Genomic DNA, 13,409 nt, shown 5'->3' on the forward strand with positions numbered 1-13,409 from the left:
ACAAGGCAGATATGATTATGAGAAGACCGTACAGTCCTCCATGCAGGATGGTCGCCCCATCAGCATAAGAGTGATCCTGTCGCAGGCGTAATCGCAAATGTCACGGAACACACATTATCGAAATTGACTTGAGCCGGCCGTCACAAGCGATATGGGAATCTGGCAGACGCTCGCAACCAAGAGACGTGTAGAGTCAACTCCGCCCCATTGATGTTGCCTCTAATTATAACGTCTTATCATAATTATGTAATTCACGCAAAAGGATACTCCGCTTGAACTTTATTTTTGTGAAGCTAGACTTTACGGCCGACGAGAGCAGTGAGCAAGACAAAATGGCCAGTCTGAACGGCACTTCACACAACCCTATCGACGATGAGCTTGACTTTTCAGAGATTGAAGCCAAGTGCGGACTTCTTGTACTTTCATTTCAACTTCTGCTCATTTTTTCCCGCTTAGATATCGCGTGGACTTTGACGATGGCTTCGACAGTATAATTGTGGTCGACGGTGTACCTGTCATCGACAAGTCTAAGCTCGACAAGTTACTCGCGAAGATATCCAAGGAGTTCTCCAGAAGAGGGGCTGTGATCAAGCCAGATGACATTTTCGTACCATGGGACGATAATGCAGGAAAAACCAAGGGGTACGCTCGCCCTAGCTCTATTGCTATACTTCTGAGAACTAAAGTATGGTAGCTTCATCTTTGTTGACCTTGGCAACCCAGATGCGGCTGCCTTTGCGGCCAATGCAATGAACGGACACCCTTTTGATGCGAAGCATACTTTCCGCATTAATCGATTCACTGACATTGAACACTATGCAAGTATTGACGAGACATACGTCGATCCCACAGTGGAGGAATACCGTCCAAAGGTTTGGCTTCTCTACCGCGATGAAGATGTTAGACTCACTTTCCTCAGGAGCATCTCCGAGCATGGCTCGCTGATTCTCAAGGACGCGATCAGTATGTGACTTACCGAGGCGATGACGTAGAAATCCACTGGCACGGGAAACCCTCGCAGTGTGAAGTCGCCTATGCAAAAAAGGTATGTGGCCGTTCCAGTCATCATTCGATCCGCTCAATCTCTTGAAAGAATTGGACAGAACTTTACGCCTCATGGTCACCACTTGGTACATACTTCGCTACGCTTTTTCGTCAGGGTGTCCGCCTGTGGGGAGGACCATCATGGGAACCCCAACATCGTTTTGCGCACCCCCTCGTCAAGTTGATTGACTTTTCTCCATGCGAAAATTACCTCGTCACCTGGTCACATGATCCTATCTCAGTCCCCGCCAATCTCCCCCAAGGTCCCGAATTCTTTTCTCCCGAGGACGAGGGCAATAATATTGCTGTTTGGGATATCAAGTCTGGCCAACTTCTTCGCACGTTCCCCACAGCGACTTACGAGAATGAGGATCCAGCGATGAAAAAACAAATGCAGTGGCCTGCCTTAAAGTGGAGTTCCGATGATAAGTTCGTTGCTCGTGTAACGCCAGGACAGCATATCAGTGTCTACGAGTTGCCAACCATGGGTCTTCACGACAAAAAAAGTTTGAAAATAGAGGGGGTTGTGGACTTCGAATGGTGTCCTCACGGAGAGAAGGACAAGGAAGACGCGGAGAAGGCCGCGAAAACCGAGAAAACCGAGAAAGGTGCCAAAAAAAGAGAGAACATGCTTGCTTACTGGACGCCTGAAGTCGCCAATCAACCAGCGCGAGTGACCCTCATTAGTTTCCCAAGTCGCACTGTGCTACGACAGAAGAACTTGTTCAATGTCACAGAGGCAGGTGTTGTCTGTCCCTTTTGTCGTTGATCCTTAACTGAAGGTCGATGTTATAGTGTAAACTTCATTGGCAAAATCAGGGCGACTTCCTTTGTGTCAAGGTTGACCGTCATACCAAGACCAAAAAATCTATTTTCTGCAATCTCGAGATTTTCCGAGTTCGCGAGAAGGACTATCCCGTTGAAGTTGTCGAGTTGAAAGGTGCAGAGACCCCTGACTTTACTGGATCGTTTACTGACATGGCATATAGACACAGTGACGGACTTCTCCTGGGAGCCTAAAGGAGAGCGATTTGCTATTGTGTCAAGCAATGACCCAAACCTCGGTAACCCTGGGCCCGGAATTACGATTAAAACCGACATCGGCTTCTACCAGCTGGATCGTGCCAAGAATGATTTCAAACTGCTGCGTACGTACTATCAACATTGGTTGGTTTTGCCGTTTGACCTTTTTTTATATACAAACAGGCACGCTTACGTCAAGGACTAGTAATACGATACGTTGGTCTCCTCGAGGTAGACATGTAGTTCTTGCGACAGTTGGTTCATCAACCAAGTCTGAACTCGAGTTCTGGGATCTGGATTTTAGCACTGAAGAACGCCGAGAAGGTCAAAACGTGAAAGAAGAATGGGGCAGCGGCATTCAGCAGCTTGGTTCTGCTGATCATTATGGTGTAACTGATGTAGAATGGGACCCAAGTGGGCGATACTTGGCCACCAGTGCAAGCGCGTGGAGACACACGGTCTGTCGCACTTGTAGTCACCACTGTGCTATACTAATTGCCTTTGTGTTACACAGCTCGAAAACGGCTACGCTATTTGGGACTTCCGAGGACAAGAATTAGAAAAGCATATCCTTGATCGCTTCAAGCAATTCATTTGGAGACCGCGGCCCCGCAGTCTTCTTACAAAGGATCAACAGCGGCAGATTCGTAAGAACCTGCGTGAGTATAGCCGTGCATTCGACGAGGAAGATGCTGCGGAAGAGAGCAATGTCAGCGCGGAGCTTATCGCTCATCGTAAGCGCCTCCTTGACGAATGGAACGCATGGCGCGCACGGTGCAAGCGAGACATTGCAGAAGAGAAGCGGAGTCGTGGACAAAAACTTAATGGCGAGCACCACGAAGAGGAAAAAGAGGAGATTGAGGAATGGATTGATGAGGTTATTGAGCAAATCGAGGAAGTCGTGGAGTGAATGCTCCGGTATTTGGATGTATTTAGTCGCAAGCTACTTTCCTATGCTCCATGTAGTCAGTTATCTTCGTTCGTCTAAGGCGCACGGTGTTCCGTCGAAGGTTACCACTCAACCGGGCTGTTATCGGACTTCCCGACCGAGTACCGATCCGGTATCTAATCTATGTGACATTAACTTAATTCTTCCTCGTGGTCGCCGCTGGCGTTAATCACAATACCAGTGTTCGATATCGACCAAAAACGCATAGCATTAAACCATAACCCTTCCAACTTCTCCTGTTCTCCTGCTTGACGACGCTTGCAATTTGATTGGCGCTCATTTTTCAAGCATGGTACCTATTGGACTGTCCCCAGTATCATTGGCAGCCTCGACCTCGGCCTCGACGCTATGGGCAACAGGTAAGCTTGATCTGCAATCATGAGCTACTTAGTTCCAACACAACCGTCTGCAGCCTCAAAGGAGTGGGTGATCCCAGCTAAACCCAAACCTGGGCGAAAGCCCAAAAAGGAGAGCTCTGTAGGCCCTCCAGCCCCAAAGGATGATGAGGCAAGTACCTCCCTATTACCCTACGCTTCATATTGTTGACATTGATTGCAGGACTCGGAGTCTGCAGATAGGCGTGTTCAAAACAGGTGAGGAGTTGAGCAGTCCTCTGCGATACCGTCCGTTTATTCTTGCCTCAGAGCCGCCCAACGCGCATTTCGCGAGCGCAAGCAGTCTCAGCTTGCTGAGCTACAAGCTCGCCTTCATTCTTACGAACAGGGAGAAATCGAGCGTAATGTCGCACTCCAGAACGTTGCGAAGAAAATGAAGGATGAGAACGATGAGCTCAGAAAGGAGAATCAGATGCTGAAAGAAAAAATCGCTCGTCTCGAGTGGGAGGCAGATTCGAATGATGGAGACAGAAAGAGGAACAGGGAGAATGTTGTGGTCGTGTCATCCAGCATGTCCCCCGAACAATCTATTCGCAACAGCAACAAGCGAGCGAAGATGGAAGCCGAGACGACGGACTCGCCGCAGGGCCACTTCACCTCCTATAGCCCTCTATCCACTTCAATGGCTTCCTCTCCTGATGATAGAACCACCCCCAGCTTCTCCTCAGGCCACGAAAGTTGTTCAGGACTTTTTCCCACGCCCCCACCTTCCCTCACACACATGCTCAACTATCCTTCGTCGGAGCCTGTCCCAGCATTAGATGCACAAGATTCGGCGGATTCTTTCCAATGTGTATTGTGTAGTCCAGAGGTTCCTTGTGTTTGCAGGGAGATGGACATGGAGCAAGCCGTCGCTGACACTAATTTAAGCCACATATCACTCAAACCGGAACATAATCATTCTGCCATTATGTCACCTATGGACCAACCCACGCAACTAGCGGCATCTACATCTTCGCAGATGAACATTCTCGAGAACCTCCCGGCATACCAAGCGCCTGTCCCGATACGTCGACGAATGCCGGGTCAGAGCATAAACCCGGTCTTCTCTGTGACTCCGATTTCGGTCCCATCGTCATCCGCTAAATGTTCAGGTGACCCTGCTAATTGCATGGCATGTTCAGACGACGCTTTCGGAAAGGCGTTTTGCCAGGCAATTGGGCACTCTGTCAATTCGACGTCACCGTGCATCGACTGCCCTGTACGAACTAACCAATCCGACAATATTGTTGTCGGTGGTTGCTGTGGTGACATTACGAAGTGTGGGTCTTGTGGCATAGCGCCCATGATTTCGTCCCCGAATCCTCACGCTGAGACGTCGATACCGACCGACGATGCTTGGCGTCAGCTCAAGTCGCACCCAAATGTCGCATTCGCAGATCTGACACTATTAGCCGACGTGGTTGCTCGTAGATCCAAGTGCACTGGCTCACGGGTGGTAATATCACCAGCGCCAGGATCCATTACGCCTGAACGTAGCACACTTATGGCAGGACATTCTCGTCAGGGTGGATCCACGGCACCAGATCATCGTTCGGTGCTGCTGACGAATCCACATGAGCGGTACCATCAACAGCAAAGAGAGCGGTCCCCGCCACCAAGGCTTGTTCCGCAAGAGGTGTTGATCGAGTGTGGACGTCGGAGAATGCGGGAGGTGAATGCAGATGGTGTCAGAGAAGCGCTCCGACTGCTGGATTCTAAGTTTGCACATGCTCGATAAGTGCATATGGATATTCTGTATGTAGTATGTATTAAACGCGTCACATTATGAACATCCATCCCAACTTGCATAAATGAGTTGCTCCTATTCCTCTTTACGCGGATATCCATCGTGTTTGCCAATCCTATCGGAAAGCGGGCATGATCCCGTCCACTGTTCAAATCGCATCCACTCTGTTTTGATTGCCCTCATCTTCCAGTGCAGCAGACGTTGCTGACGCGTGGTCAATTTGCGTCTCCCATGCTTCGGGTTCAAGCTATGGGAGCGAAACGTCACGGCTAGTGTGCGGAGATCGGCGTGTTCCAGCTCGGGAGGAAATGGTTGAATTTGTGCCCACATTTCGCGTAGCACGCGTCTTGCCACTGAATATGCTCCCACAGCAAAATATGCATGGGCAACGGCGTCGATGGAGGGCACATCAGGAACAATACCAGCACGAATCATTGCACGGAAAGCCTGCATAGCTTCCCCTGGCTTTCCTTGGCGACCATAGCCATTGACGAGAGTGGTGTACATTATTGCATTCGGCTGGATGCCAGCTTCAAGTGCATCTCGAAGCACTTGTTTAGCGCCTTGGATGTCACCCATCTTCGCGTACCCGTCCATAAGCGTTGAGTAATGGTGGATGGTTGGGTGAAGTCCTTGATCCAACATATTTCGGAAGGCAGTTTGAGAAGTCCCCATGTCAGAACTAGCAATTGCTTCATGTCTCAGCCTCAGTGCAATGGTGGCACGATCGCTTTGAATAGCCTGCCGCGAAACCGACTGCAGGATCGGTCCGAACCAGGATTTCAACCGTAAACGACGGGGAAGTTTGAGACCGGCTGTAGGATGATAGTGTTCAGTGGTGTCCAGAATACGTCCCTCCGGAAACTTGGGGTTGTAAGTTCGCTTCTTAGAGTACTTGGCGGCAGTCGTGTCCCACCCACATCCATGAACCCTGAATTTTTCACGACGAAGGATGCTCCGCAAGATGATGTGGATGTGTCGGATGGTGGGTCGAAGCGAAGGGGATGAAAATGAACGAAGGACACGTATCAATTGACGAGGACCGGTTCCTTGTGCTCGTTCGAGGAAACTCATCAGAATCTCTACCGTGTGACTATCGGGACTAATCCCAACAGCACGCATCGTCCGCAAGATATCTCGCATCGCTTTGAGGCCCATAACATCAAGCAATCCGCTCATTAGTGCATTGAATATATGCACTGTCAAGGGAACACCCTGGACGTCAACCGGGAGTATTGTCAGCGGTTGCACCTGCATCATGCTACAAAAGACCCCGGCGGTAGCAGCGGATCGCGTGTTCAATAGCATGGCGACGACGCTAATGGCTTCGAGACTACGACCTGCAGCTAGATATCCTCGAATGAGAGCTGCTAGAATGGAGGGATCTGGATGGACACCAGCTCGTTTCATGTGGTCCAGGAGTTTGAGCATGCGCGAAATTTTGCCTTCTCTTGCCATATAGCCCAACAGAATTGAGAAAGTAGCCGCATTGGGCTTTACAGCAGGGGGGTCTATGGGGGTGCGCGTTGACAAGATGTCGGGGGTGCGCTCGCCAACGAGCCCGGTGGTACTGCCAGATCCCGTGGAATCTTGGCCGCGTCCACCAGGAAGATCGAATGCCAGCATAAAACGTATTGCTGCTTTTTCGTCTCTTGAGTCTAAAAGCTGTTGCACGATGCTGTTGAGTACAACAGTGGACAGCCGCCCATCTAAATCGCGCAAACTCTCGAAGGCACGGATTTGCACTTTCAGGTCTACTCCAAGAGAACGGTAGGCGGCGACGATGACAGCATGAGTAGAAGAATCCACGGAGAACCCAGCGACAGCCATCTTGTCCATGTACTGCTTTGCAGAATTCAAATTTCGGTTCTGAAGGTGACCCGAAATAAGGAGATGAAACGTTCGCCTGTTTGGTGGGAGGTCCGCGTTTGTGAACTCCTCGAACGCGTGGTCGAGTTGATCGTAACGTTGGTTCTCCACGAGAGCACGTATATTCCAATTGAGGAGTCGGACCGATGCACGGCCACAATGGTGCCTGGCGGTTGCAACTAGCAGGGGGATCAAAGCCCAATGGCTCCGGCCTGCTAGATGATAGGCAACGCCCTCGTAATGATTTGGTTTCAAGTAACAGCCAAAGTGATGAGCAATGTTCAGAACTTGCAACGCTCGTTGTGGGCGTGAAGTCGCAGCCGCGTCCTGGGCGAGACGGTTGACACACTCCCTGTCGGTGAAATACTGAGAGTGGATAGGAACATCCTTGATCCTTTTTACAGCTTCGCAATCCACCAACTCTCTCGCCTGTGCAAGACACGTGTCGATGGCAGCTACCACTTCCTGTGGGTAACTGTCCAGAGTTCCTGTGGCGGGAGATTGCTTGGCTTTCATAAAGGGCTGCGGGTTTGGGCTGCGACAATGAGATGTCCCAAAATGAGCATGGGCGGGTTGAAAATTTCGTTCTGCACTGGCTTGATGGTCTGGTGAATGTGCCTTGGAATGAGTCACTGCCCGAGATGAACATGCTGTATGACAAAAATGATAGATGGAATGGAATGGCGTTCCGAGAGGAATGTGGCGACCGATGCAGATTCGGACGGCTTGCTTGAGATGCTGCCTGTGAATGGGGCTGGCTCCCCCTAGCATCGACAGCCAGAATCGGGGAGGCTGTGAAGCTCGACCACCGTGGCTGGAAGTAAAAGTTTGGTGAGCCTTGAGAGTAAACAGATGGAATGGAAATGATCTTACAGAAATTGCAGAGTCGATGATATGGACTCTCGAGCATGCAATAGCTGGCGTCCAGAGCAAAAGGTTGTTTAATCGGAAAATTCCGGTATGAACTTGTACACTGACTACCACCCTACATACCTCAACTATTCCCGCAGCTCGCCACAAACAATATTGGTGAACTGTCTACATATCAACGGGCGACCCGTGTCTATAGAGTATAACAAGTACTCTAAAAAATAACACTTGATATCAGTGTAAGACTATAAGTTTCATGGAAGAGTGGGGGGACGTCGTATTCGACACGACTGCTCGCCGGCCTATCGACACGAATAACAACAGATTCCACTGGAGGCGGAAGAAAAATCACCCCGATGGGCCTGCCCGATGGAGGCGGCCCACCTTACTCGAGAGTCGAAACACTCAACGCCACTGAAAGTGAGTTTCATAACAACGTTCAACTAATTGAATTCGTCAAAGCGCGTGTGCAGGTGAACCAACAGCGTTCCAGCGGCGATCTGGTTCCGTACATTTAGAATATGGTCAAGATGCCTCCCGCGATCATAGGAATAACAAGCGATAGCGGGTGATTCAGTCCGCTTGTCCGGGTTTCCTCGTGCCTAATAGATTGAAGCGAGCAGCGTCTAATCATTGAAGTAACATTCAAAGGTCACATGAACGACACCCTGACGGTGGCAAGAAAGAAGGTAATTTGCGTTGAGCGGATGGGTGTTGGTGCCTTGGAACCGCCAATGCGCTTGATCTGTTTAAAACCTTACCTTGTGGTGCATTCCCTGGACCTCCCGAAATTGCGCGACGACATTGCCAAAGTCAGGGAGGCGATCACGAGTACTTGGCGTCTGAGAGTTTCTGTCGAGTGGCTCAAAGGTTCACCAAATGCCGGTACCGAACTGTGTGACATATGGAGAACTATCAAGGTAGTGACATTGCCTCGTCGGTTATTTTGATCTACAGGGAGAGTAGGGCTTGAATCACAAAAAGATTTGTCGCGGGACTGCCATGCCGTCGGACTGAAGAGAACCCCTGAACCACGCTGAGTCTGTTGCAAACCATTACATAAGTCAGCGAACGGAATGAGTCATTCCGCTCGTCTTCGTTCGAGAGCCACCTTGTCACCTTCAGGATGGTTCGTGTTCGCCACCGCCGAAAACGTTTCATTCAATCTGGTTACCACTTCAAGTTCTTTAGGTTGAAACTTAAATCGTAACGAGTCGCTCCGGTATGTAATATTTCGCAGATGATGGAACAAAAACTAGTTGCCACGATGGCAAGAATACAAGGTCAGTGATTGGAAAGGAGGCGATATCGTAATTGATCAAAATATGGTTTAGTTCGGGCTGTAATCCAAGCAGTGCAAGTCTCTGTGCTTGGCCCGTTTCCACTGGCAGTATTTTCATTTTCATACTAATAGACACGCCAAAGATAAGTCATCACGTGATATGCCAACCTCCGTCCCTGGCGGAACGCTCTTTGCCATATCGCAACTGTATTGCACACTCCGAATCCGATGCGCGATGCGATTGTTTTAGTTTCATCTCAGCCGTGCTACTACGAGATGTCGTACCCCCAAACTAGCAATTTATTGCCCTGGATTTCCAAGTTTCAATTTACTTCCGTGGTTTGACAGGGTCTGACACGGCGATCTTTGTCGCCCGTGGCGTTTCTCAGGTCTGATCCCAAGTCTACTACTTGGGTTTCGCTTGTTGTATCCTTTTTTAGCGCCAGGTTATACGTTCAACTCGCACTGCGGTGTCTCGATCGTTTCAATATCTGACCTATCGCCGTGATTTGGAGGCTATCCGCAACACGCTTAACAACGCTTTACCACCCACATTTGTAAACAACTCCGTCCCGGGATATGCTCTGACTCGAAGCTTGGGTCTTCGTACAGCATGTATATAAAAGCCCCTCCAGCCAAACCTGCTGTAGTCATCTCACCTCCTCTCCTTGATGTCTACTTACCTATCTCACCTCACCGTCCTAGAACGCAGTGCTTCTTCCTACCCAGACGTCCCGGTCTTCAGAGTGCCCCGATCAGATCCATCAACTGGTCAGGTACATGATTGGTCGTCAATAACTTACAGCCAGTTCAAGGATGACGTCGAATTCACTGCTCGGTATTGGCATCAGATACTTGAGTCTGACGGCGTACCGGAACATTCTGTCGTAGGTCTATGGTATGTCTGTCGAGCCCGCTCTATAATCTAGGTCGCTGACGTCGCAACTGCAGGCTACCGGGAATGGCATACCAGGATGTTCTCCATATTTATGGCCTTTCGCGAGCTGGATATGTCCCTCAGCTCTTCAGCATTCGTTTGCCAAATCCTGACGTTGTGCTTGAGCTGCTCACGAGGGCAGGCGCGAAAGCGTTGATATTTGATTCCCAATTCCAGTCATTGACTGCATCGTTCCCCCTTCCCGTCCATCTGGCAATTGAAAAGCGGGACATGGCATCTTTCGAACATGACCTTCCTCTCATACGACCCACCTCCAACCCTGACAAAGCGGTATTTGTTTTCCACACAAGTGGCTCTACGTCAGGCAGCCCCAAGCTCGTCCCTTGCAATTCTCGCTGGCTCGATGCAATTGTGGCGAAGGCTGGGGTGACCAGCGCTCCCATAAATCCGCGTCAGCAAGACGTTTCCGTTTGGATGTATGTCCATCATCCCGTAGTACCCTTCCCTTCCTAACTCTTTTCCAGGGGCAGCATGTGTCACATCGCTCAAACATTCAGTGAGCCCTACGTTGAATCGTTTATGCCTTATTTTCTGACATGGTTCTAGTGCTCATTGGCACTTTGCAACACGGGTCTTGCGTCATTCAGCCAACGAAGATTGGGTTTTCCTCAGAAGAATTGATCGATATGATCCACCGCTGCCAGCTCAATCGCCTGAATCAGTTTGCCACGTTCCTTTCCATTCACCTTCGCAACTCGCGGCAAAACCGCAAACTTCTTGGGTACCTCCAAAGTCTTGATCAAATTCTACTCAGCGGATTGTCATTGCCTCGCGAGGATGAGGACTGGGCATACAAAAATGGATTGAACCTGAAGGTAAGATTTATCTGAGCAGTTTTTCATCCTCAGCTTAACCTTGAGGGATTAGAACCTCTTCGGCAGCACCGAATGTGGTGCAATGCTCCTCTCTATGGGCGGCAAAGGCCGGGATGCACCTCTTCTTCGTCCCATACCGGGGACGTCTTACGGCTTTCTACCCATTGATGCCGACACTCAGATCGAGTCAGGGCATAAGACGTCAGCCCAAATGTTGGAGCTTGTCATTCTTTCCAGCTCTGACGACTGCCCGGACTCGTCTTTGCGCGGCAGTGACGGTCACTTCCACACCGGAGATTTGTTCCAAGAAATTATGCCCGGGTCATATGCATTCCGTGGTCGCAATGATGACTGGATCAAGAGCGAAAATAGCTTGCGGTGCGATACAAAGTACGTCTGACTTACTGTGCGATTCGAAGCCATTAATTTACGAGATATGTAGAGCAATCGAAGATAATATTCGAGCTACCTGCGGTGACCTCATCGAAGAATGCATTGTCGTGGGAACCGGGCGTCCGTCACCCGCTCTTTTTGTTGAGCCTGCTCCTGGTGTCGACTACGGGAAGCTCAAGCGGGACATCATCCGCAAAACTCGCCAATTTCACTCCCGGCGCTACCTCCATGAGCAGATCACAAACCCGAATTTGATTATTGTAGTGCCTTCGGGATCTCTTCCTCGCACTGCGACTAAAGGCAACATTCGGCGCAAGGCTGTTGAGGAGGCATACCAAGCTGAACTCGACAAGGTCTACGCCTCTCTGCAGTAAAGCAACCCTTTATATCTTATCCTGGTTGAAATAATCGTCTTGGATCTAACTTATATCTATACCTTGTTTTATCAGCGCTACACATTACTAGCTATGGAACTAACTAACTCCCAATTGACAACTGTAGCAGTACAACTTATATTAATTACTACATCCCCTACGCAAGTGGAAGTACCTAGTCAAACCGTATACATATATCAAAATGTCAAATACATTAGTATCAGCGGACTAACAATCAAAGAAGTTACGAAAGGCATCAGAAGTGCGTGATATGAACGTTTTCAGGTGTGATGCGAAGAGTCAAACGGGTTATCTCTTGCCTTCCCGTAGTCCTGACAAGACCTGTAATTTCCCCCTTTTGTACCATACTTCTGCGATACTCTACTTCCTGTTGGACGGCATTATGCAGGGAAATCTCTGGGGCAAAAGGAGGTATTGACACCGGGGATAAGGTAATGTGGTGCGTAAGGGGAAGCGGCATGGGCGCTGGTGGAAGGTCGCCCGTCATCGAACTGGGCAGATCGCTCGCGTCATGGTTTTCAGAGTAAACAGGGAATGGATGCAAGTGTTGCTTGTAAAACGTCACCGGTCCACTGGATTGCGAGGCGAGATTCAGACCCCAATTGGTCAATATTATGAAAGGGGCATAAGACAAGCGAAGCCGACCAAGTGCCGTGAGCACATGCTGGAGTGGGTTTACCGATGAAGGGTGTAGTTCCCTTTGGGGCATGTTGCGCATCTGCTCCGCGATGAAACGGTCGGTCCAATAAAATGCGCTCATTGAATCCACGGCAAGAAGGCCTATTTCGTGTTCTGGTATGGAGACCTTGTGATACAATGGGAGATGTAAAAGACTTGTGGCGAGTTGGAGGAGCGAAGTTGGTCGAAAGACATGTAGACGGTGCAGCGATTCCTCAGTTAAACGTCGTGCCATCTCGATGTTGTATGGGAGAACAAGTGACAAACGTGTCAACAGCAACTGGTGAAGTCTTGCGACATCAAATGATGCATCTGTGTCGTAGACAACTGCAGCCAATCCATTCCCCCCAAAGTCTATGGACATTTCCCTTGACGGGGCAATACAGAGCAGTATGAGATGGTACAAGAGATGGGTTTTCCCTGATGAAGCAGGACCCTGAACCTCTATGACATCTCCGCGGCTGAGGGATGAAAGTAGCGGTGCAGGAGCATGACCTTCAGCTGAGATGTGATGTCCGAAAGACGGAGCTGACGAGGTTCGGTCACTCAAGATATCAAATGGGGCGATGTGCTAGATCTCACTGTGTACCCTTACGGAGGAAAGCAACTGGCTATGATTGAGCTAAGTTGTCCTTGATAACGGAGAGAGTGAACTTACATTTTGGAGGGACTCTCGAGGAATCTCGTTTAGCAAGGAAGCCATCCTGTTCTAAAGTGAAATGTCAATCCCGTAGCACTCTGATACAATGAAAGGTGCTGTGGTCGATGAGAGCCACTCACTACTAGATTTGCATTGTGCCGCAAGACGTTTGTCACGGTAGTGGACTACTCGACACCTACCCGTTCTGGACTTGAAAGACATGGTTTCGCATGAAAAGTTCAACCAAGCTCACACATACATACTTACAACACATCAACTTACAGCTGGCCTGCAAGCCAAATTCATGTACCAATAACTTTCTAGGGCGCTCAGATACCAGCGTTACGCCGCTTCACGCTGAACATTGTT

At 49.6% G+C, this 13,409-nt stretch overlaps 5 protein-coding genes across 5 annotated transcripts; 3 read left to right on the forward strand and 2 right to left on the reverse strand.

The window, feature by feature from the left end:
- Positions 1–332: 332 nt before the first annotated feature.
- Positions 333–2,977, forward strand: BJ212DRAFT_1444050 (translation initiation factor eIF-3b; the record flags this gene model as incomplete). The annotated part of the gene is made up of 9 exons (XM_041337908.1): positions 333–403; positions 457–642; positions 695–872; positions 920–1,045; positions 1,094–1,783; positions 1,840–1,984; positions 2,034–2,192; positions 2,251–2,525; positions 2,582–2,977. 9 exons carry the CDS (start codon positions 333–335, stop codon positions 2,975–2,977), a joined length of 2,226 nt encoding a protein of 741 aa, XP_041199303.1.
- Positions 2,978–3,290: 313 nt separating this feature from the next.
- BJ212DRAFT_321121 (uncharacterized protein) lies at positions 3,291–5,173 on the forward strand. Its single transcript, XM_041342914.1, has 3 exons — positions 3,291–3,523; positions 3,575–3,609; positions 3,661–5,173. Exons 1-3 carry the CDS (start codon positions 3,395–3,397, stop codon positions 5,129–5,131), a joined length of 1,635 nt encoding a protein of 544 aa, XP_041199304.1. The 5' UTR covers positions 3,291–3,394; the 3' UTR covers positions 5,132–5,173.
- BJ212DRAFT_321142 (uncharacterized protein) lies at positions 5,035–8,187 on the reverse strand. The gene is made up of 2 exons (XM_041342915.1): positions 7,883–8,187; positions 5,035–7,823 (listed from the first exon to the last, which is right to left on the reverse strand). Exon 2 carries the CDS (start codon positions 7,778–7,780, stop codon positions 5,216–5,218), a length of 2,565 nt encoding a protein of 854 aa, XP_041199305.1. The 5' UTR covers positions 7,781–7,823; positions 7,883–8,187; the 3' UTR covers positions 5,035–5,215.
- Positions 8,188–9,832: 1,645 nt separating this feature from the next.
- On the forward strand, positions 9,833–11,701 carry BJ212DRAFT_1444052 (uncharacterized protein; the record flags this gene model as incomplete). Its single annotated transcript, XM_041337909.1, has 6 exons — positions 9,833–10,059; positions 10,113–10,535; positions 10,584–10,615; positions 10,666–10,934; positions 10,987–11,324; positions 11,377–11,701. The coding sequence occupies 6 exons, from the start codon at positions 9,833–9,835 to the stop codon at positions 11,699–11,701; spliced, it is 1,614 nt and encodes a 537-aa protein (XP_041199306.1).
- Positions 11,702–11,957: 256 nt separating this feature from the next.
- On the reverse strand, positions 11,958–13,103 carry BJ212DRAFT_1475402 (uncharacterized protein; the record flags this gene model as incomplete). The annotated part of the gene is made up of 3 exons (XM_041339226.1): positions 11,958–12,928; positions 12,983–13,007; positions 13,059–13,103. 3 exons carry the CDS (start codon positions 13,101–13,103, stop codon positions 11,958–11,960), a joined length of 1,041 nt encoding a protein of 346 aa, XP_041199307.1.
- Between the last annotated feature and the right edge of the window lie 306 nt (positions 13,104–13,409).

Source organism: Suillus subaureus, assembly GCF_016647635.1.
Source record: "Suillus subaureus strain MN1 chromosome Unknown BJ212scaffold_2, whole genome shotgun sequence".
Lineage (NCBI taxonomy): Eukaryota > Fungi > Basidiomycota > Agaricomycetes > Boletales > Suillaceae > Suillus > Suillus subaureus.

Excerpts from the sequence above, each read along its gene's own strand:
- BJ212DRAFT_321142 (XM_041342915.1), bottom strand. The coding sequence starts at position 7,780 with ATGCTAGGGGGAGCCAGCCCCATTCACAGGCAGCATCTCAAGCAAGCC.
- BJ212DRAFT_321121 (XM_041342914.1), top strand. The coding sequence starts at position 3,395 with ATGAGCTACTTAGTTCCAACACAACCGTCTGCAGCCTCAAAGGAGTGG. Across the intron at positions 3,524-3,574 it reads CAGCCCCAAAGGATGATGAG|GACTCGGAGTCTGCAGATAG; the intron begins GCAAGTACCTCC and ends CATTGATTGCAG. Across the intron at positions 3,610-3,660 it reads GATAGGCGTGTTCAAAACAG|AGCCGCCCAACGCGCATTTC; the intron begins GTGAGGAGTTGA and ends TTCTTGCCTCAG.